This window comes from Thamnophis elegans, chromosome 13 (genome assembly GCF_009769535.1).
Source record: "Thamnophis elegans isolate rThaEle1 chromosome 13, rThaEle1.pri, whole genome shotgun sequence".
In the NCBI taxonomy this organism is placed as follows: domain Eukaryota; kingdom Metazoa; phylum Chordata; class Lepidosauria; order Squamata; family Colubridae; genus Thamnophis; species Thamnophis elegans.
In genome coordinates, this window is record NC_045553.1 from 14,198,920 (window position 1) to 14,221,578 (window position 22,659).

The 22,659-nt window shown below is 45.5% G+C and overlaps 1 protein-coding gene across 1 annotated transcript in view; it reads right to left on the reverse strand.

Moving 5' to 3' along the window:
- Window positions 1-7,686: 7,686 nt before the first annotated feature.
- The window catches only part of AACS (acetoacetyl-CoA synthetase), a 50,121-nt gene continuing 35,148 nt past the window's right edge, over window positions 7,687-22,659 (reverse strand). Inside the window, exons 14-18 of the mRNA XM_032229963.1 lie at window positions 21,298-21,423; window positions 19,195-19,264; window positions 16,702-16,760; window positions 13,085-13,287; window positions 7,687-10,311 (exon numbers count right to left, since the gene is read on the reverse strand). Of these exons, the coding sequence (XP_032085854.1) occupies window positions 10,174-10,311; window positions 13,085-13,287; window positions 16,702-16,760; window positions 19,195-19,264; window positions 21,298-21,423 (596 nt within the window). The 3' untranslated portion in view covers window positions 7,687-10,173. The remainder of the gene's footprint in view (window positions 10,312-13,084; window positions 13,288-16,701; window positions 16,761-19,194; window positions 19,265-21,297; window positions 21,424-22,659) is intronic.

The following is a 22,659-nucleotide window of genomic DNA, read 5'->3' on the forward strand; positions in this document are numbered from 1 at the left end:
ACAGACTGGTGAAAACCGACTCTGAATATTCCTGCAATTTTCACCTAATTAAAGTAACAATAAGCTGTATGGTCCAATCAAGGGCCCGTCCAGTTGTCAGTTGACATTGCTCTTCCTCTCCCCAGCCACCTGTGGGAATGACCTTGGTTCTCAGGAGAGAAGTATTTTGTTTTGACTAGAAGCCCCTTCCTGCCTATCCCTCAGCTCCAGTCTGGCAACACCGAAGCCTCAAAATGGCCTTGGTCAGGTCAGCTTCAGGTTGACATGGACAGCCACTTGTCTGATATGGTATAGGGTCTCCTGCTTGAGCAGGGGGTTGGACTACAAGACCTCCAATGTCTCTTCCATCTCTATTTTGATTGTTTTATTGATTGATTACCTGATGTCAATCAAATCAAAACATAGTGTAATATTATGGGTCAGAAATGTTCCCGTAAGTCCCAAACATTTCTAAATTTTTGCACTCACTCCAACTATTCAGCAATTCACCATCCACGGGTCCCTTTTTCCCAGAGAGTGGTCATTGAATGTTGTCCATGCTGATGGAACCGCTCACAGTGTCTTGACAAACCAATTTATCAGTTGTGTAGCTGCTATTACATTTTTTGCCTCCAGGACCCTGAAACAGGAGGCACCAACTTTACTGGATTTTAAATGCAACACTGTACCACCGGTTGATTCTCAAAATAGAAGAGCAACTTAAAAGTGGGTGGGATGGGATGGAACAGAGTAACAGAGTTGGAAGGGACCTTGGAGGTCATCTAGTCTACCCCCCTGCCCAAGCAGAAGACCCTACACCATTTCTGACAAATGGCAGTCCAGTCTCTTCTTGAAAGCCTCCAGTGATGAAGCTCCCACAACTTCTGAAGGCAACTTCTGTTCCATGGGTTGATTGTTCTCACTGTCAGAAGGTCTCCTTATTTCAAGGTTGAATCTCTCCTTGGTCAGTTTCAATCCATTATTCCTTGTCTGGCCTTCAGGTGCTTTGGAAAACAGCTTGACCCCCTCCTCTCTGTGGCAGCCCCTCAAATATTAGAAGACTGCTATCCTGTCTCCCCTGGTCCTTCTCTTCACTAGACTAGCCATGCCCAGTTCCTGCAATTGTTCACCATATGTTTTAATTTCCAGGCTTTTGATATATTCAGATTAACAGAGATGGATCTTGTAGGTCATCTAGTCCAACCTGCCACCCAAACAGGAGATCCTACACCATTTCTGACCGATGGCAGTCCAGTCTCTTCTTGAAAGCCTCCAGTGAGGCTCCCACAACTTCTGAAGGCAACTTCTGCTCCATCGGTTGATTGCTCTCACTATCAGAAAATGAATGAGCTGACGGTTCGCTAAGGATGAGGGTCGCTGTATAGATCTGTTTGATCCACTGCAAAGCACTCATTTGAATTCCTGGATTTTCCACATTGCAACTGTTGAAGAGCAACTGTCCCAGACAGGAGGGAGGGATCAAACAGGAAATTAGTCGGGAGTCATTATGTGAACAAAAGGGCAAGGTCTGACCTAACAGAATAACAGAGCTAGATGGGACCTTGGAGATCTTCTAGACTAATCCCCTGCTTAGGCAGGAAGCCCTACACCACTTCAGAGAAGTGGTTGTCCAGTCTCTTCTTAAAAACCTCCAGGGTGGGAGTATTCATAACTTCTGGTGGCAGGCTGTTCCACTGATTAATTGTTCTAACTGTCAGGAAATTTCTCCTTAGTTCTACATTGATTCTCTTCCTGATTAGTTTCCACCCATTGCTTCTTGTCTTGAATCCCCCTCCCCTCTTCTTTGTGACAGCCTCTTAGCTTCAGCTGGGGCAACAGCGTGTGTGCCATAGATTCAGGGGGTTAGGCTAGAAGACCTCCAAGGTACCCTTATTCTGAGTGAATGACAGGGGGTCTCCTGTTTGAGCAGGGGGTTAGACTAGAAGACCTCCAAGGTCCCTTCCAGCTCTATTCTAATTATAACTCTGGGTTTGGTTTTTCATTCCTGACCCGTATCCAAACAGCTAGTCCACTCCTAATCTGTTTTTCCACGGGCTCTCTCACTCCTTTCTATATTGCCATCTCCGGTCTCAATGAGATCATGCCAACGGGCCATCCCTCCCTCCCTCCCTCCCTCCCTCCCTCCCTCCCTCCGAGGTTTCTAAATTAAAGCTTAACCAGGCAGGTCCTGTGGAAATTTCAATTAGGCCTCTCAGCTCCCCCAAGCTTAGCCGTTCCATGCACAGAGTGCCAATCGATTCTTCTCCCCTTAAACTTAATCACGGGCTACCAACCTGCAGAGATGAGAAAGACCCTCCATCAATACAGATTTCAAGGCCACATGTGGCAATCAATACAGGCCATCATCTGGCAGGCTAAGGGAGAGCGGTGTGTGTGTGTGTGTGTGTGTGTGTGTGTGTGTGTGTGTGTGTGTGTCCTTTGTCCTCTCTGGGCCCCTCCCCTCTTCTCCTGCTATTAAATCAACCTGTCATCGCAGGGGTTGTGTCATTAAAAGCAGGGAGAGTCATTTAGGAAGGATAGTGAGGTGGGTGTGGGTGTGGGTATCCCTGGGGGCCTCTACAACCCCATGAACACAGCTATTGCTAAGAGCTGCGGTAGCGTAGATGTTAGAGTGCAGTACTGCAGGCTACTTTCTGCTAACTGCCGGCTGACTGCAATTTGGCAGTTCGAATCTCACCAGGCTCAAAGTCGACTCAGCCTTTCCATCCTTCCGAGGTGGGTAAAACGAGGACCCAGATTGTTGGGAGCCATAGACTCCCAACAATAAAGAGTAAAGAGCCGAGGTGGCGCAGTGGTTAAATGCAGCACTGCAGGCTACTTCAGCTGACTGCAGTTCTGCAGTTCAGCTGTTCAAATCTCACCGGCTCAGGGTTGACTCAGCCTTCCATCCTTCCGAGGTGGTAAAATGAGGACCCGGATTGTTGTTGGGGGCAATATGCTGATTCTGTAAACCGCTTAGAGAGGGCTGAAAGCCCTATGAAGCGGTATATAAGTCTAACTGCTATTGCTATAGACTGACTCTGTAAACCATTTAGAGAGGCTGGAAAGCACTGTAAAGTGAATTATAAATCTAAGTGCTTTTGTTATTACTCTTCCTTCCTTCCTTCCTTCCTTCCTTCCTTCCTTCCTTCCTTCCTTCCTTCCTTCCTTCCTTCCTTCCTTCCTTCCTTTCATGTGCATAGTGGTTAGAATGCAGTATTACAGGCTAATTCTGCCACTGCCAGCAGTTTGATCCTGACTGGCTCAAGGTTGACTCAGACTTCCATCCTTCCAAGGTGAGTACCCAGATTGTTGGGGACAAGAGGCTGACCTCAACTGTTGAGTTTTGTTGAGTTTACCCCAATCCAAAGAACCGTGCCACAAATTTGTAAACACGGCTACTTCTAGCTCAGCCCTGCCATTTAAAGACATGCAGCCATTTTAAGAGGTGCTCAGCTCTGTCCACGTGGCTTGCCCAGACGTGACCCCACACCAGATCACTGTGAGGCCTCTCCTGCCCACATAGTTAAGTGTCTGTAATCCAGCCATAGTATCTTAACCCCTCCCTTGCACTTTGGACAGGCCAGTGACATCCTCCCGAGCATGCAAAGTATGAAATAAGACTTGGAAGATCTCCGACAAAGAGGTAACTTGAGGCTTCCTGGGTTTTGCACTAGATTAGCCTCCTTTAAGCAGCTCTCTCTGGGTTTTGGGTAGCTTTGCCTTCTATATTAATTCGCAAAATGTCAGCTTTCAGAATACATCTTGCTCGGTACAAAAAAAAAGTAAAAGCACACCAAGAGACGGCTGCGCACAGCTTTCCAAGTGGTTGTGTTAAATTGGCACAGAAAGAAAAACCCACACCATTTTTTTAAAGTCTTAGTAAGACTAGCCCTAGATTCCTGCATCCAGTTTTGGTCACCAAACCATAAAAAAGATGTGGAGACTCAAGAAAAAGTGGAACAGAAGTTGCCTTCAGAAGTTGTGGGAGTTTCATCCCTGGAGGCTTTCAAGAAGAGACTGGATTGCCATCTGTCAGAAATGGTGTAGAGCAGTGGTTCTCAACCTGTGGGTCAGGACCCCTTTGGGGGTCAAATGACCTTTTCACAGGGGTCGCCTAAGACTATTGGAAAACACATATTTTCAAAAAAATACGGAAAACATAAAATAATTTTCTGGTTGGGGGGGTCACCACACCACGAGGAACTGTATTAAAGGGTTGCAGCGTCAGGAAGTTTGAGACCCACTGATGTAGTCTCCTGCCTGGGCAGGGGGTTGGACTAGATGACCTACAAGACCTCTTCTGTTAATCTAATATAATCTAAATGCTTTCATGTTAAACAACAATTGAGATCCATCCATGGCCGTTCGGTTTCCCTGTTTAGGTAAGGAAATATCTCAAAGAGACCGAGATACGGGTTGCCTTGGGAGTTTTTCAAAGTGATTTTAACACTGCAAACAAAAGGTTGAAGTGACCTTGAGGTGATAAATACAGTGCCGTTTCGGGCAGACAATCTACAATTCTTCAGATTGGAGTGAGAATTCTTTGCTGACTTCTCTTTGGCATTCTCTTTCCAAGGAAAAAGTTGGCAAGAGTAACTTAGACGTTTAGGATGCTTTTCCTTCAATCCAACTGTGGCATTTTTAGCCCAAATGTGCAGGGCTAGAAAAAACAGCCGCCCAGAACTTCAGGCAAACTATTTTCAACCCTGTGCAGGGAGGATAACCAGTAGTCCTTGACTTACAACAGTTTGTTTAGTGATCACTCAGATTTACAACGGCACTGAAAGAAGTGACTCATGACTACTTTTCACACTGACAACCATTGCAGCATCCCCATGGTCACATTAAACAAACTTCAGATGCTTGGCAACTGATTCATATTTATGACGATTGTTGTGGCCTGCCATCCACTGGTGGCAGCAGAGTCGGACAGTGAGGAGGTTGGACAGTGAGGAGGTTGGGGAGGAAGATGGGCCAGTCCTGGAGTCTGGGGAAGGCTCGGACAAGTGCTCTGCGTTGACAAGTGCTCTGCGGCACTGAAAGAAGTGACTCATGACTACTTTTCACACTGACAACCATTGCAGCATCCCCATGGTCACATTAAACAAACTTCAGATGCTTGGCAACTGATTCATATTTATGACGATTGTTGTGGCCTGCCATCCACTGGTGGCAGCAGAGTCGGACAGTGAGGAGGTCGGACAGTGAGGAGGTTGGGGAGGAAGATGGGCCAGTCCTGGAGTCTGGGGAAGGCTCGGACAAGTGCTCTGCGTTGGAGGCAGAGAGGGGGCCAGGGCCGCCCGACAGTTATCAGCTGCCTTCGGAGTCGGAGATCAGTGGGACAGAAGAACAGCTGGAGCCTGTTCCCTATGTGTGCATGAGCAGAGCTGCCAGAAGGGAACAGCTAAAAAACAGGGCTCAATTCAGGAGTAAGGTCACAGATGGACAGTGAATGGCCCCTCCCAGAGGAAATCAAAGAGGAGCGAGAGGGGAGGGGAGTTTGCAGGAGACAATGAGTTCATTTCATTAGGGTGAAGATCTGTTCCTGACTTCTTGCCAGGTAATTGCTGCTACAGGATGGCGTTTGGAAGATACCAGCTTGGCAGATGTCCAAGACTGATAAAGGTCTGTAGTTGTGAAATCTCTTGAAAGACTGTTGGCCAGGACTTTGCTGGAGAGGAATTCCCTTTCAACTAAATAAAAGGGGTTTTATCAGGACGAGGAGTCGGCTTTGTGCTTTTGGGAAGCCTAGATCAGAACAATTGCAATGGCTCTCGGTCCCATGATTCCCCCTTTTGCAACCTTCTGACAAGCAAGTCAATGGGGAAACCAGATTGACTCAACAACCGTGTTACTAACTTAACACCAGTATTGATTCGCTTATTGACCATCGTGGCAAGGAAGTTTATAAAATGGGTCAAAACTCCTTTCGCTCAGCAACCAAATTTGGGGGGTCAATTGTGGTCACAAGTCGAGGACGACTTGTGGTGGATCTGGATCTAGTTCCATCTCTACGCAAAGCCGTCAGTTGGCCTCCGTCTTTGCTTCCTTCGTAAAACCCGAACCGCAGGAACACCAGAAAAAATTGGAAAACAATATCCTTGTCCAATCAATGGACAGGCAGTCCGGTTCCATACCTTCCATCATGGCCAAAATTCACAGCGCCTGGGTTTGCGAGGGCCCTTTCTGAACCGCAAAGTCAGGGAGGAGTATTGCACAAGCAACTTGGGGCTTCACGCCATCCCTGTGGTGGACCATCAACAAACGTTCTGAAGACTCACCTGGGGGCTGGCCAAGAGAAATTGCCAGCGGCTGTTTTGCATAGCTGATGCCGATTCCATTTGCTCCCTCATCACGTCCAGCAAGATGTTGATTAGCTCCTGACTGGAATTTAAACAAGGTCTCCGAGCCTCAAACTATGCAAAAATCAGTGCACTCTCCAAATCTCAACGGCTGCCATGTTGTTCTCAGCCATGTCTTCGGTGCAGGGGGGGAAAAGGGACAAATCTGTATTTCTATAAATGTGCTAATTGCTCATTTACAGCCAACCCTGCTGAGAAAGGGGAAGGGGCGAGGGAGAGAGAGAGGCAGCAGCAATGTTGTGCTTGCCACTGTTTGCCCTTGTTCTCTGAAGAAAGAAAGAAAGAAAGAAAGAAAGAAAGAAAGAAAGAAAGAAAGAAAGAAAGAAAGAAGAAAGAAAGAAAGAAAGGGAGGGAGGAGGAGAGAGAGGAAGGAAGGGAAAGAATGAAAGGAAGAGAAGTAAAGGAAAAAAGAGAGGAAGAAAGGGAGAGAAAGAAAAAAGAAAAAGGAGAAAGGAAGAGAAAGGAAGGAAGGAAGAAAGAAAGGGAGGGAAGGAAGGAAGGAAGGAAAAGGAAGGGAAAGGAAGAAAGGAAGAAAGGAAGGGAGCGAGAAAGGAAGGGAAAGGACAAAAGAAAGAAAGAACAGGAAGGAAGAGAAAGGAAGAAAAAGAAAGAAAAACAAAGGAAGGAAGAGAAAGAAAGAGGAAAAAGGAAAGGAAGGAAGATAAAGAAAGAAAAGAGAAAAAGGAAGGGAAAAGACGAAAGAAAGAAAAAATAAGAAGGAAGAGAAAGGAAGAGAAAGAAAGAGAAACAAAGGAAGGAAGAGAAAGAAAGAGGAAGGAAGGAAGGGAAAGGAAGGAAGGCAGGAAGAGAGAGAAAGGAAGGGAAAGGACAAAAGAAAGAATAGGAAGGAAGGAAGGAAGGAAGGAAGGAAGGAAGGAAGGAAGGAAGGAAGGAAGGAAGGAAGGAAGGGAAAGGAAGAGAAAGAGAAACGAAGGAAGGAAGAGAAAGAAAGAGAAAGGGAGGGAGATAGGAGGAGGAGGAGGAGGGAGGAGGGAGGGAAGAGAGACAGAGAGAATTTTGATCATGTAATGGGGATGCTGCAACAGTTATTAAGTGTGAGAAACGGTTATAAGTCACTTTTTTCAGTGCCGTTGTAATTTCAGTCACTAAATGAATTGCTGTACATCGTGGACTCTCTATAAACACCTACTATGGCACTAAATCCATAGTGTCCATAAATCCATAGTGTCCATAAAAATACAGACAAATAAGTTCCTTGCATAAGTTTTCCGTACAGTTTCTCTCCAACCATATTTCAGGCATATTTCAATAAGAAATTATCAGGTTCTGTGACTTTGGACTGTGTGCAGACTTCAGGTACCAACGCAAAAACCAAAACAGGTGAGAATTTAGTGTTTTATTAAGTTTCAATCCAGTAAAACATTAGAGAGCATCCTCAATAGCTTGATTTTTTCCCCCTTTAAAAAAAAAGGAAAAACCCCAGAAAGACAATTTACCCGCCATTCATTCAATTTTTTCCCCCATTCCCCTCCCCCTTTCGTGTCCTTTTTACACTTATATCTTCCTTTGGAAACGTGGAATTAATTGGCATCTCTCCGTAGTCTTGTAACCATTTATTAGGGGAAGAAAACAGTTATTGACAAATCAAGACATGTATAAAGCACCCAGACCACATTTTTAGTCCTTTTATGCCCTTAAAAATTCATTTAAAAATAATAATAATAATAATAATAATAATAAAGTAAGGAATAAAAAGTTATATATAATATACTGTATATATATATATTAGCCACAAGCCTCAAACCACATGAGGCTTCCTATCAGATTTAGGTGAGTCAGAGCTCGCCTATTAGAATTCTCCCTCCACCCAATAATTGTGTTTACACCCACATTTAAACAAGCGCCTTGCACAATCGCTTTCTCACACTTGGACGAGAAAGGATAGGGCTCCCCCATCCAAGAAACTGCTGGACTCCAAACTCTTCCAGACAGCCAGGTGTGGATGATGGGTCTGCCATCCCACTGCACCATGGATAAGAGTCTTTATTCCTGACCTCAAAGTGAATGCTTCTGGGATTATTCCCCCCTCCCTCCAGGCGTTTTAAGTGCAAATCTTGTATGGTTCCGTAGGACTTCACAAGCATGCCACGCGTTGCTTTCGTCAGTGCCTTTGGAACTCCTGGCCACATGGAGACAACTGTTTAAAAAGGATTCTTGGCCGATGAAGTATCCTCAATTAGAATCAAAGATCCTGGGCTCAAATTGCTGCCCGTTGAAAAAAAATGTGACCCTTAAAAACGAGGGGCTGATCACAGCCACGGAAGATCTGTGATTGCCCAGTAAATATATCTAAGCCTTTGTGTCTCTCAACCGTTGCCAACTTTAAGGTGCCCTGGACTTCAGTTTGAGGTCCAGACACCTTAATATCGCCACAGGCTTCCTCGAATTTTAAGCAGTTTTGCTTTTAATTCTAGACTTTAATTCTAGACTCTGACCTTCCACCAAAACCAAAAACCTGCACAAAAAGTGCCAAACCAGATTGGATTTTTTAAAAAAAAAACATCCCACAGGCTCGTGGGACTGAGACCATCATCTAGAGTACCAGTTGCCAAGGTTGGAGACCACTGAACTAGACGGTTGCATGAAAAGAAACACCAGCTAAGGATCACCAACCAAAAAACCCCCAAAACCCACAGCCAAAAAAACCCACAGAAAAACCCATACCTCTTTTCATCTTTCTTCAAAATCCGAGTCCTTTTTACAAAGTTGACCCGAAAATGTTGCTGGTTCCTGTAATGGTTCAGTTTGTTTGTTTTTTCTAAGTTAAATAAAAAGTGCATCTCTCTCTCTCTCCCTTATTTTTTTAAAAAAACAATAAAGCAAAACAAATGTTCACCTGCGCTAGCAAACTTTTTTCAAGTGGAAAAGTTGGTCGCATAGGGTTAAAGATTGGGGGGGGGCGGGGAGGAGGACGGGACATTATTAAAAAGCTCATTTTTCCAAGGTGCCGGCTACCTCCGTTATCTTCCTACCCATGTTCCACCTCAACCGAGAAGATGCTCTTCAAGCTTCCTGCAAACCACCCACAGCGAGACAAACAGTGGTGGGATCCTCCCGATTTAACAACCGGTTCGCGCGATTTGCGCTGCGCGCACAGTTTGAAGAAATCTTCACTTTCGGGTTTCTTTGTAGGAGTAACCCAGCTGATTCACGCGGCAGTCTGCTCTGCCACGCAAATCAGCTGAGAAGATAAAGGTGGGAAATAGCGCGGGCAAGCGGCCTGTCTGATCGTCGGGGTGAACCGGTTCATTCCTAGCTGATCGTTGGCGCAACCGGTTCGCCCAAACCAATACGAACCGGTGGAATCCCACGCCTGGAGACAAGTAACGAGTGGCTCTTCCAGAGGTTTTTTCTCACCTACCCACTGAGAAACATCTGCCAAAAATATTCAGCCCGCCATTTTAAGCTCTCTTTCTCAGCCATCCTGGCGTCGCCCACCTCCAAGACTCATTCTTGCTTTTCAAAATGATAAACATTCTTTAGCACCTAGGTTGGGGAAAAGTTCTGCCCAGAGTTCAGATTCCCATTTTTCTGAGCTGGAAGTAAATCACGACCGATATCCCCAAATCCATACAGATTAAATTTTAGCCCTTCTTATTTCCCAAAGCGCTCAGTATAAATCAGATTAGATTTTTCCTGTCCCCGTCTGGAAAGAAGGTCGCTCGAGTCAATTTTCTTTTATGGATATCATCCATATACGTATTATATACACCGGATATAAGTTGACACGCACGCACGCACGCACACACACGCAAACACACATAGAGACACACACTCACACCAAGAGACGGGAAGAGACGAGGTTCCTTCAAAAATCCTGCAGCTCAGGAATATTACGGTAGAGATCGAGCGTCTCCGGGTTAGAAAAGATATCCCGCTTGGCCACTTCCTTGCCGGCGATGACCTGTTTGACAGCCACTTCCACCTTCTTTCCGTTGATGGTGTACTGAGGGAGAAGGAAGAAGTTGGGAGAAAACAGAAGAAAAAAGATAATGAAAGGACTGTCTAGTTGGTTGCTAATAGAATAGAATAGAATAGAATAGAACAGAACAGAATAGAACAGAATAGAAAATGAATAGAATAGAATATAGAAAGAATAGAATAGAATATAACATAATAGAATAGAATAGAATGTAAAACGAATAGAATGTAAAACAAATAGAATAGGATAGGATAGGATAACAGAGCTGGAAGGGATCTTGGAGGTCTTCTAGTCCAACCCCCTGCTTAGGCAGGAAACCCTACACCACTTCAGACAAATGAGTATCCAACATCTTCTTTAAAATGTCCAGTGTTGGAGCATTCACAACTTCTGGAGGCAAATTCTGTTCCACTGATTAATTGTTCTAACTGTCAGGAAATTTCTCCTTAGTTCTAAGTTGCTTCTCTCCTTCATTAGTTTCCACCCATTGCTTCTGTCAGGTTTGTCTGTAAAAAGTGCCCCTGTAGCTTGATCAAAGTTAATGATTTAAACCTGCGTTTTTCCAAACTTGGCCACTTTAAGCTGTTTGGACTTCAAATCCCAGAGATCTACAGCCTTCTTCATTCCTGCTGGGAAACTTTGAGAGTTGAAGTCCACACAAAGCAGCCAAGATTTAAGAGTTTAAAAGCCCTAGGTTATTTCCCTCCCTCCCCCTTTCCTTCTTTTCTCTTTCTCTTCCTTTTCTCTTGCCCTACCCACTCCTTCCTTTTCTATTTCTCTCCTCTCCTACCTTCCTTTCTCTCCGTCTCCCTCCCTTCTTTCTCCCCTTTCATTTCTATCCCCCTTCCTATTTCTTTTCTTTCCTCTTTTCCTTCCATTCTTTCCTCACTCACCTTCCCTTCTCTCCTCCTTTCCTTCCTTTTCTCCCATTTATTTATCCTTCTCTCCTCCCTTCCTCTCACCCTGTGGCCCTTCTTCCCTTCCTTTCTCTTGTCCCTTATTTCTCTCCTTTCTTCCGCTCTGATGGCTCCTTTCTTCATCTCTATCCCTCTATTTCTTCCTTCTTTCCTCTTTTCCTTCCTTCCTTCACTCACCTTCCCTTCTCTCCTTTCCTTCCTTTTCTCCCACTTATTTATCCTTCTATCTTCCTTCCATGCTTTCACCTACCTCCCTTTCTTCCTTTTCTGTCTCTTATTTCTCTTCTCCCTTCCTCTCTCACGGTTCTCCCTTCATCTCTAGCCCCCTTCCTATTTCTTTTCTTCTTTCCTCTTTCCCTTCTTCTCTTATTCACCTTTTCTCCTCTCCTCCTTTCCTCTTATTTCTCCTTCTCCTTCTTTTCTCTCCCTCCCCGTCCCTCCCTTTCTTTGTCTCTCTCCTCCCTTATTTCTCTCCTCCTTTCCTCTCTCATGGTCCCTGCCTTCCTTCATCTCTATCCCCCTTCCTATTTCTTTTCTTTCCTCCTTTCCTTCCTTTTCTCTTATTTCTCCTTCTCTCCTCCTTCCTTTCTCTCACCTCCCTCCCTTCCTTCAACGTATTTTCCCTGCAGCTTATGATGGTGTTTCATGAATGATCCACTTGAAGTAAAAAAAATAATGAACACCCAGGAGCAACAGGGAGAAAAATTGTCTCTAACTGTACCCAGTTTCAAGTTACGGAACTGGCCTTTTTGTTGTGGTTCTCAAGACTATTCTGTGCATTTTATTCCTCTTTCGATTCAGCAAACAGAGCCCACATGAAAGGCAGCTGCAGCCGGATGTTTCCAAAGGCTGATCACTCTGAAATCCCTTTATTTGGCACCGCTAAGAACTAGCCAAGACTTTTCCCTGACAAAGGTTTATAAAACGGCTTCTGTTGTTTTTATCCGGGATTTGCTATTCTTTCCTTACAGGAAGACCAAGTGAGTCTTATTGAACATGAAAGGCCCATATGGATGTTGCTAAGCGACACGGATAAACTATTTATAGCTTTCCAATCCGAATTTACAAAAAATGAAAAGATGTCTAAGCATGTGTGGGCACCGGAAAAATAATTGCTTCTTAGTTGATTGTCATTCCAAGGTAGTGTCTCTTTCTTTTCTTTTTCTTTCTTTCCCTTTCTTTTATTTTTCTTTTTAATCTTTTTTCTCTTCCTCTCTTTCTTTCTTTTCTTCCTTCCATTCTTTTTCCTCTTTTACTTTTCTTTTTAATCTTTTTTATCTTCCTCCCTTCCTTTCTTTTCTTCCTTCCATTCTTTTTCTTCTTTCCTCTTCCTTCCTACTTCCATCCTTTCTTTTTCCTATTCCTTCCTTCTTTCTTCCTTCCTTCCTTTCTCCCTCCCTCCCTTCCACCCATCCTTTTTTCCTATTCCTTCCTTTCATCCATCCTTTTTTCCTATTCCTTCCTTCCATCTTTTCTTTTTTCCTATTCCTTCCTTTCATGCATCCTTTTTTCCTATTCCTTCCTTCCATCTATCCATTCTTTCTTTTTTCCTATTCCTTCCTTCCTTCTTTCTCCCTTCCATCCATCCTTTTTTCCTATTCCTTCCTTCCATCTTTTCTTTTTTCCTATTCCTCCCTTCCTTTCTTTTTTCTTATTCTTTCCTTCTTCTTCCTTCCTTTCTCCCTCCCATCCATCCTTTTTTTCCTATTCCTTCCTTCCTTCCTTTTTTCCTATTCCTTCCTTTCATGCATCCTTTTTTTCCTTCTTTCCTTCTTCTTTTCTTCCTCCCTCCCATCCATCCTGTTTTCCTATTCCTTCCCTCCACCCTTTCTTTTTTTCCTATTCCTCCCTTCCTTGCTCAGAAAAAATTAAGAACACACCGGAATGCCGCCCGTTTCCAGAATCAGACTGGGCACATGCCGAGCAGAAAGGGCCACCCGAATCGCTTCCCTGATTCGCTTCACCAAATCGGGTCTGAACTCGTGGTTGGTGCCCATCTTCAAGAAAAGGACCACCCTTTCCTCGCCGTGCATGTTGTACTGTGGGACGCAGAGGCTGTCGGAGACCTCCTCGAAGGCTTCCACTGAAGGAGAAACGAGGGGGTGGGTGAAGCATCTGAATCGCAGGAATCCCGGCAGATAATTCTGAAAACTTCAGAGCCCAAGTGTCCTGACTCAGCTCCAAAACACGACAAACCCTCTAAAGTTAACTCCAAGATTGTTTTCTGCCACTTCTGTTCATCTTCACCCCCTGCCTTTTGTCCCCAGAGTTAGAGTGGGGCTTCGCTAGCAGCGGTGGCTCTTGTCTGGCCCATAGATTTCCACTGCTCTCCTCTCCTCTGCCTTCTGCACGTCAGGCACTGGGCCCAGCTGTTGTTCTTCCTAATCAGCTACTCCCAGACCTGGGGGTTGTTGACTCTCCATCTGAGGGCTGATGGACAGCTCAGGCTCCGCCTCTGTCTGTCTGTCTGTCTCCCTCCCCCCCTCCCCTCTCTCTCTGACACCTCCATTCCCTCTTCCCCCTCAGAGCTCCCAGGTTTCCTTGATGCTGACTCTGACTCCCACGACTCGTCCTCCTTTGATTCGGCTGCTGGAGGGGCCGGCACCCGACAGGCCACCACACTAAGAATGGATGGTCTAGCCTGGTGTTGCACAACTTGGTGTTCTGAAGACCTCATCACATTGGAGAAGCCCATATGTTTTGTGCACTGAGGTTGAGAAAATCCACCTTGCGGTGTATCACAAATGGTCTTCTCCAACATGATGTTCTCCAGGGTTTAGGGAACTGCATGCCAACCAAACACTGAAGTTGGGGAAATCCATCCATCTTGGAGTGTCCAATGGATTATCTTCTCCAATCTGCTGTTGTCCAAAATCTTAAGGATTGGATGCTCTCAGCAAGCCAATCCTTGGCCATAACAAAGCAAGAATCTTAAAACGACGATTGGAAAGATACCTTAATACTAAATCAAATCTTCCCTCTGCCACAAAGCTATATAAAATACCAGACACGATTCTTAAGAGGACTTTCCCGGTCCTTGACCTATGCCCATTCGTTAACAACAATTTGAATTCACAACCTAAATTCTAATTTACAACTGCCATGTGTTTGCAATTCGGCTTTTACCACCAGTCGCAACATCCTATTCTCACATAATCGTTTCTGGCAAAAAAAAACCACTATTCACATGACTTGACTTATGACAACGGTAAAATAGTTGTAAAATTGGATCCGGTCATATGCTGACTCAAATTTAGGACTGCAATGACTTACATTACAAATTCCACTCGCAATTGTGGTCGGAAATCAAGACTTATTTGTAAAAAGTAGGATGGATAGGGAAAAAGAAGCACTGTTTTCCTTGGGAAAAATGCTGAAATATGTGGAGAAGGTTCACAGGACTGAGCCAATATATAAGCCAATATATAAGAGGCCTTGAAGAGAGGAGGAGGTTAAGCTATACCACGTTGGTTCTGATTTCCTTGAAAACCCAGTTTCCAGGAATAGCTTCATTTGGATCGATAGGTAGGTAGGTAGGTAGGTAGGTAGGTAGGTAGGTAGGTAGATGATATGAATATATTGTATCAAAAAGACTGGATAGGATAGGATGGATAGATGATAGATAGATAGATAGATAGATAGATAGATAGATAGATAGATAGATAGATAGATAGATAGATAGATGATAGAGATAGATAGATAGATAGATAGATGGATGGATGGATGGATGGATGGATGGATGGATGGATGGATGGATGGATGATAAACAGACAGACCCAGTTTCAATGAATATTTCATTTGGATCACTGGGTTTTCAAGGAACCAATGTGGTACAGCTTAACCTCCTCCCCTCTTCCAGTCTTCTTGTAGGAGGGTCGGGGGGGGGGGGAGGGGACAAAAGGCCACATGAAGAAAATAAAAAGAGGATAAAATAATCCAGAAGATTGGGTTTGGGGGTGGGAGAAAGGCCTTTGAAATTGCTCCCACAGAGCGGGGAATTTAAGCCAAACAGTGCTTTGATTCACTTGCCTGCCATCCATCCCAGGGTGCTGACAACCTCTTTGTGCCCACCCAAGAGTTATGGCCGCCATGCGCAGCGAAAGGACGATGCCCAGAGGACAGTGCTTCTGTGTGGCTCCTTCTTCCCTGGGGACAGCTCAGCACTACTGGGGAGGGGGGGGAGCTCGCACCAGATGTTCAGAGGGCCTTGAAAATGGAGGATGCAGAAGCCTTTGCAACGGCGCCATTCGGATAAGCAGAGCAGACCTCTCTGGCACAGTTAAAAGCCATAAGGGCTTGTAAGAGCTATAGTGGCACAGTGGTTAGAGTGCCGTACTGCAGGCTACTTCCGCTGACTACCGGTTCCTGCCTGCAATTTGGCAGCTCAAATCTCGCCAGGCTGAAGATTGACTCAGCCTTCCAGCCTTCCGAGGTGGGTAAAATGAGGACCCAGATTGTTGGGGGCAAGAGGCTGACTCTGTAAACTGCTTAGAATTAAGTGGTATACAAGACTAAGTGCTATTGCTATTGTTCTTTCTTTTCTTCCTTCCTTCCTTTTGTTCCTTCCTTCCTTCCTTCCTCCCATAACTCTGCCCACTGTCAGCAGTTAAATCCTGACCAGCTCAAGGTTGACTCAGCCTTCTCTCCTTCTGAGGTGGGTGAAATGAGGACCCAGATTGTTGGGGGCAATAGGCTGACTCTGTAAACCGCTTAGAGGGAGCTATAAAGCATTGTGAAGCGGTATATAAGTCTAAGTGCTACTGCTATTGCTCCTCCTTTTCTCCTTCCTTCCTTCCTTCGCACAATGGTTAGAATGCAGTATTGCAGGCTGACTCTGCCCACTGCCAGCAGTTCAAGCCTGACTGGCTCAAGGTTGACTCAGCCTTCCATCCTTCCGAGGTGGGCAAAATGAGGTCGCAAAAAGGGATCACGTGTCCCTGGGATACTGCAACCGTCATAAATGTGAGTCAGTTGTCAAGCATCCAAATGTAAATCAGGTGACGAAAGGGATGCTGTGATGGTCGTTAAGTGTGAAAACTGGCCGTAAGTCCCTTGTTTCAATGCTGTTGTAACTTTCGAACGGTCCCTAAGGGGACTATCTGTAATAGGGTTGGAAAGGACCTTGGAGGTCTTCTAGTCCAACCCACTGCTCAAGGCAGGAGACCTTATATCATCCCAGACAAGTGGCTGTCCAGTCTCTCCCTTAAAAAGCTCCAGTGTTGGAGCACTCACACGTTCTGGTGGCAAGCTGTTCCACTGGTTAATTGTCCTCACTGTTAGGAAGTTTCCCCTTAATTCTAAGTTGCTCCTCTCCTTGTTTAGTTTCCATCCATTGTGTCTTGTCTTCTGGTGCTTTGGAAAATAAGTTGACACCCTCCTCTTTATGGCAGCCTCTCAAATACTGGAATACAGCTGTCATGTCACCCTTAGTCCTTCTATATAAATAAATAACCATTTCCCGAACTGGAGGGGCTGACAGAAATCAAACTCCACTTACCAATATTATAGATCTCCGAGCTGCCAAACCTTACTCCGCTCGGATTCAGCGTGCCGTCGCTGGAAAAACAGAGATGAGCAGAAAAGAATCATTAAAGGTAAAGGTAAACGTTCCCCTCACACATATGTGCTAGTCGTTCCTGACTCTAGGGGGTGGTGCTCATCTCTGTTTCAAAGCCGAAGAGCTGTCTGAATATATCTCCATGGTCATGTGGCCAGCATGACTCAACACCGAAGACGCACGGAACGCTGTTACCTTCCCACGAAAGGTGGCTCGTATTTTTCTACTTGCATTTTTAGGTGCTTTCGAACTGCTAGGTTGGCAGAAGCTGGAACAAGTCAAGGGAGCTCACTCCGTTAGGTGGCGCTAGGGATTCAAATTATTATGGTTCCGCAAAGTGGCAACAATGGATGCCATGCATTTTGCTTGGCCAAGAAGCCCATCGGGTTAAGTGTGCCCCCACCCCAAGCCCCCAAATCCTTAGGGAAGAATTTCATCAAAATGTCTTTGGAAATATTAGTGTTGTTGGTTTGAGCTCTGAGCTTGGCGATTTGGTTGCAAACGGGTCGTCCCCATACGAGGAGACATCGTCCGTACGCTTTGAATTGTGACCGTCTGCCAGAACACAGACGATCTTTAAATCCCTTTTTATGAGATGCAAATTAGTCCACATGTTGTTTGCTTGGGTGTTTCTGAGTCACGGTCTGACTTTGGACTGTTTTGCACTGACGAGGTCTCCTCGAATGGGGAAAACACGCTTGCAACCATATCGCCCAGCTCGGAACTCAAACCAACAACATAAGGATTTCATTGCCTTTCAAAAAAAAAAAGTTACAGGGAGCCCTCGAGTTATGACCACAAACAGGGCCAGAATTTTGCTCAAGTCATGACAATTGAAAATCAGGTCATTCACCTGGCCAGATTCAATTTTTATGAGAGCTGTTCAGCAAATCGCACGGTTTTAAGTCCAAATCTTTATTATCCTGGCAAAAAAAAATCACAAACCACAGTCACAGGATCACAGGACTGCCACTGGGCATAAATGTGAGCCACGTGTCAGAGTGCCAAAATGTGATCATGTCACCAGGGAAGGCGACATTTTACGATGGTCAGAAGTGCTTTATGGTGCCACAAAGCAGCCTTTAAGTCTACGTAACTCCAAAAGGTCGTTAAGCAGCCGTTCGTAAGTCGAAAAGTACCTGTGTTTTATTCAGATTCACCACTCTTAGACCTCTGGTTTATACAGGCAGTCCTCGACTCACGACCACAATAGAGCCTAAAAGGTATGGTTTGTTACGTGAGGCATTTATGAAGTGAGTTTTGCCCCATTTTATGACCTTTCTTGCCACCGTGGTTAAGTGAATCCCTGCAGTTGTCAATTAACATGGTCGTTAAGTGAATCCGGCATCCCCATTGTCAGGTCACAAGAAGTGATCACATGACCCTGGGACACTGCAACCGTTAATAAATATGAGTCAGTTAACAAGCATCCAAATTTTGGCCTTCGAGATGCTACAATAGCAATGGCACTCAGACTTATATACTGCTTTACAGTGCTTTATAATCCTCTCTAAGAGGTTGACAGAGTCCACCTCTTTCCCCCAACAATCTGGGTCCGCATTTTACCAACCTCGGAAGGATGGAAGGCTGAGTCAACCTTGAGCCTGGTGAGATTCGAACTGCCAAATTGCAGGCAGCCGAGAGCCAGCAGAAGTAGCTGGCAGTACTGCACTCTAACCCCTGCGCCACTGTGGCACAATGGTTAAGTGTTGAAAAATGGTAACAAGTCACTTTTTCCAGTGCCGTTGTAACTTTCAAAGGTCGCTAAACAAACTGTTGTAAGTCAAGGACTACCTGTACGGGTTCCCATCAGAAGTGAGCTCTTAGTTTGCAGCCTTCTCTAGATATTTCAGATATTTAGTGTCAGGGTCAGCTCTGACCCCACGTAATTTAGGGCCGCAATCATGACCCTGTTTCCGCCCTCCCCCCTGGATGGGTCATCAATCACATTCGCAATTTCACCGATTGTAGAGATCACTCCCCTCCGGCCACTATAAGTAAACCTGGGAGACAGCTTTGAGAGAGGTAAGTCTGGAATGTGGCATCTGTCTTTTGCTGCCATGCCGATTCATCTGTTTCCCATCCCCCCTTTCCTATAGCAACTCGAGAGCAGGTCAGGGATGCTTTGCGAGTTGAATATCATAGATATTCTCTAGATATTCCAAATTTCGTTCCAAAAATGGAAAGTAGATCAAAGAAAGAGAAGGATCTATAGATCTCCTCTGACCACGCTATCCTGAACTGCAAAATCAGACCGACTCCCCCACACGCACACAAACATACACAACCCCAAATTGCCAGGAATTAAATCCAGAACTTTCCACTCCAAGATGGATGCCTGGTCCTTTTCATCCTTCCTTCAACCCACCGTCAGCCAAATCAGGATCCAGACAGACGTTTTCCCAAAGGGCCAGCTCTGAGTGACAAGCTCACCTGCGGCCTAGCATGATGATCCCACCCGTCTGGGGGTTAATCTTGCAGTAGTCTCCGTGGGCCCAAACACCTGTCCAGGAAAAACCCACAAGGAGGTCAATCAAATCTTCACAAAAACATTCTTTATTTTTTTAAGTGCCACCACCACGTCGCGGTCTGGCAGCCTTCGGAAGAATTGCATGCTCGGGTTGTGCATTGTCTAGTCCAGTGATGGCAAACTCTTTTGGCACAGAGGGCCCAAACCAAAATGCACATGCATGGGTATGCATGTGCGCTTGCCGGAGCACCGAAGACCAGCTGGCCAGAGCACGCACACGCCTGTTTTGGGGGCTGTTTTTCAGGATGTTTTCACAATGTTTTTGTAAGGGTCTTCACGGGTGCTGGAGCACTGGAAAACAGCCTAAAAACAGCCTGGAAAACGGCCTGGTTTTTCCGGCGCTTCGGCACCTGCAAAGAACAGCTGGCCAGTGCGCAGGTGTGTGCCTGGAACCAGAAGAGCAGCTGGTGACGGAGCATGTGCCCACAGAGAGGGCCATCTCTGTCACACGTGCCATAGGTTCACCATCCAGGGGTCTAGTCTGATTAAAAGAAGGACTAAGAGTGACATGATAGAAGCGTTCCAATATCTGAGAAGTTGCCAGAAAGAAGAGGGAATCAAGCTATTCTCTAAAGAACATGAGGACCAGAAGCATGGGTGGAAACTAATCAAGGAGAGAAGCAACTTAGAACTAAAGAGAATTTTCCTAACTGTGAGAAAAATTAATCAGTGGAAGAGCTTGCCTCCAGAGGTTGTGGGGGCTTCATCACTGGAGGTTTCAAGAAGAGACCGGATAGTCTATAATAGTACAGGGCCTCCTGCTTGAGCAAGGGGTTGGACTAGAAGACCTCTAAGGTCCCTCCCAACTCATTCTTTCTATTCTATTCTATATTCTATTGCATGTCGGTAGAGACTAAAAAGGAAAGTTGTTTTGACATCATCAGAAAAATCTCTTCCCCACTCCTCCCCATGAGAGTTTCCCACCCTTGCCTTTCAGAGGTTGGCAAACGGGGGCAACACCATCGCAGCTCGGGTTGTGCATGTCAGAAGAGACAAAAGAGAAGCGTTGTGATACCTGACGGGGCGACACCGTCGCAGCCAGAGAAGCTGCCGGCCTCTCTCTCTCTTTGCATTGCAAAATAAAACCCAGTTAGAAACCAGCTCGTTTCAGAAGCCAGAAAAAGATGTTTAAAAGGGGAAAGGAATGACACTCTCTCCTCTTTTGCTGGCAGAGCGAAAGGAAATCAGAAAGTCAAATAGAGGCAAGGATCCAGAGGTCGGCGCTATCAGATTGGCAATTCCCTAGGCAAATATTGGTCCTCACAGCAATTCTTGATGGGTGTGTTCAAATATTAGTTTACTGTAAAGGCACTAGCAAGACCAGAAAGCAAACACACACCTACACACACACACACTCAGCTTAAAGGTCTGTAGACAATCTCAGTCCTCCAGGTCCTGGTTGTCCCAAAAGTGCTTTTTTTCAGGAGGCAGCTTGACTTTCTGGGTTTTTCTCTGAAGACATTTCGCTTCTCATCCAAGAAGCTTCTTCAGCTCTGATTGGATGGAGATGAATGGAAGGATTTATCTTCCTTGCAGACAGCTGGTCATTTGCATCCTATTAGAGGGTCTCTGAGGCCACTTGGAGGTTTGTCTGTGTCCTCAGGGCCACCAGTGTGATTCAAATGATTCCTGTAGTCTGCAATTTTTTCCCCACAAAGATTTCTTGGTTATACAATTTGGGATGAAGACCCTTTGAATGGGGTGGGAGTAGGAATGGATTTCCAGAGAGAGAAAAATTGGAGACTACAGGAACCATTTGCACCACTCAGGTGACCCTGAGGACACAAATAAGCCTCCAAGTGGCCTCAAGGACCTTCTAAAAGGATGCAAATGACCAGCAAGGAATATAAATCCTTCCATTCCCCACCATCCAGCCAGAGCTGAAAAAGCTTCTTGGGTGAGAAGTGAAACGTCTTCAAAAGAAAAAAAACAAGAAAGTCCAGTTGCTCCTGAAAAAGCACCTTTGGGAATCTCAGCTTGAAGGTTACGGCTCTCTCGACACATACCTGAAAATCTGGAAAAATACGCTTTTCGGTATTTGTTGCCATTTTCATCGTTCCAAAAATGTGTGGGTTGGCAAGGCATAGGTTTGGTGCAAACCAACTCACCGCTTTCTCCCCAAACAGGTTCTCCTGGTTGAGAAAAAAAAAATCAAATAAAAGGGTTATTTCCCCCCTGCAGGAGGTTAAGTATTGCTTCACTGTTTGCACAGGGCTTACGTCAGCTCTGCTGAGGGACACCTGCTTCCGTTTCTCAGCTGACAATAGCAGAGATTACTTCCTTGACATGGGTAGTCCTGTCTCTCATCAGTCCAATTTACCAATTTAGGTGGCCAACAGACCAAAAGGAATATTTGTAGCTCAGAGTTGAACTGTGCAGTCTTTGGTTCACTCGGAGTTTGGTGGTTTTCTTGCAGACGTTTCATGAACCAACTAAGTAACATCATCAGTGCTAAAAGGGAGTGGGGTTTCTAGAATGGAGAAAAGGAGGAGGAGGAGGAGGAAGAAGAAGCCTGTAGGATCCTTAGTACTCTCAGAGTTTGGTGGTTTTCTTGCAGATGTTTCATGACCCAACTACATAACATCATCAGTGCTAGAAGGGAGTGGGGTTTCTGGAATGGAGAAAAGGTGGGGGGACGACAACAATGACAATGACAATGACAACAATGATGACTGTGGGATTCTTGGTACTCTCTGAGTTTACTGGTTTTCTTACAGACGTTTCATGACCCAATAGAAGGGAATATCTGTGGGTTCCTTGGTGCTCTCTGAGCCGGGTGGTTTTCTTGCAGATGTTTTGTAACTCAACTACATAACATCATCAGTGCTTAGAAGGGAATGGAGAATCGATGTGGTCCGCCGGAGCTGGCAGCAGATTCAGACAGTGAGGAGGTTCGGGAGGAACCTGAGCCAGTCCTGGAGTCTGGGGAAGGCTCTGAAGAGGGCTCTGTGTTGGAGGCAGAGAGCGGGCCAGGGCCGTCTGACTGTTATAAGCTGCCTCTGAAGCCTCCAGAGTCAGACATCAGCGAGGCAGAGGAACAGGGGGAGCCTGTCCCCAGTGCATGCATGCGCAGAGCTGCCAGAAGGCAAGAACAGTTAAGACAAAAGACTCAGGTGACTCAGGAGTAAGGCTTGAAGATGATTGGCCCCTCCCATAAAACATAAAAGAGGAGCAAATGAGCCTTTGCAGGAAGCAATTTTGTTCATTCTGATCGGTTTAAACTCTGAAGCTCCATTTGACTGTGTTCCATTTGACAGTTAGATCTTTGGCAGCATTTCAGGGGAGATAAAGGTGGGAGCTTCTCAGCCTTATCCCGAAAGACTTTGACAGACTTCTGCCGGACTCTTTTTATAAACTATTTGTGACTC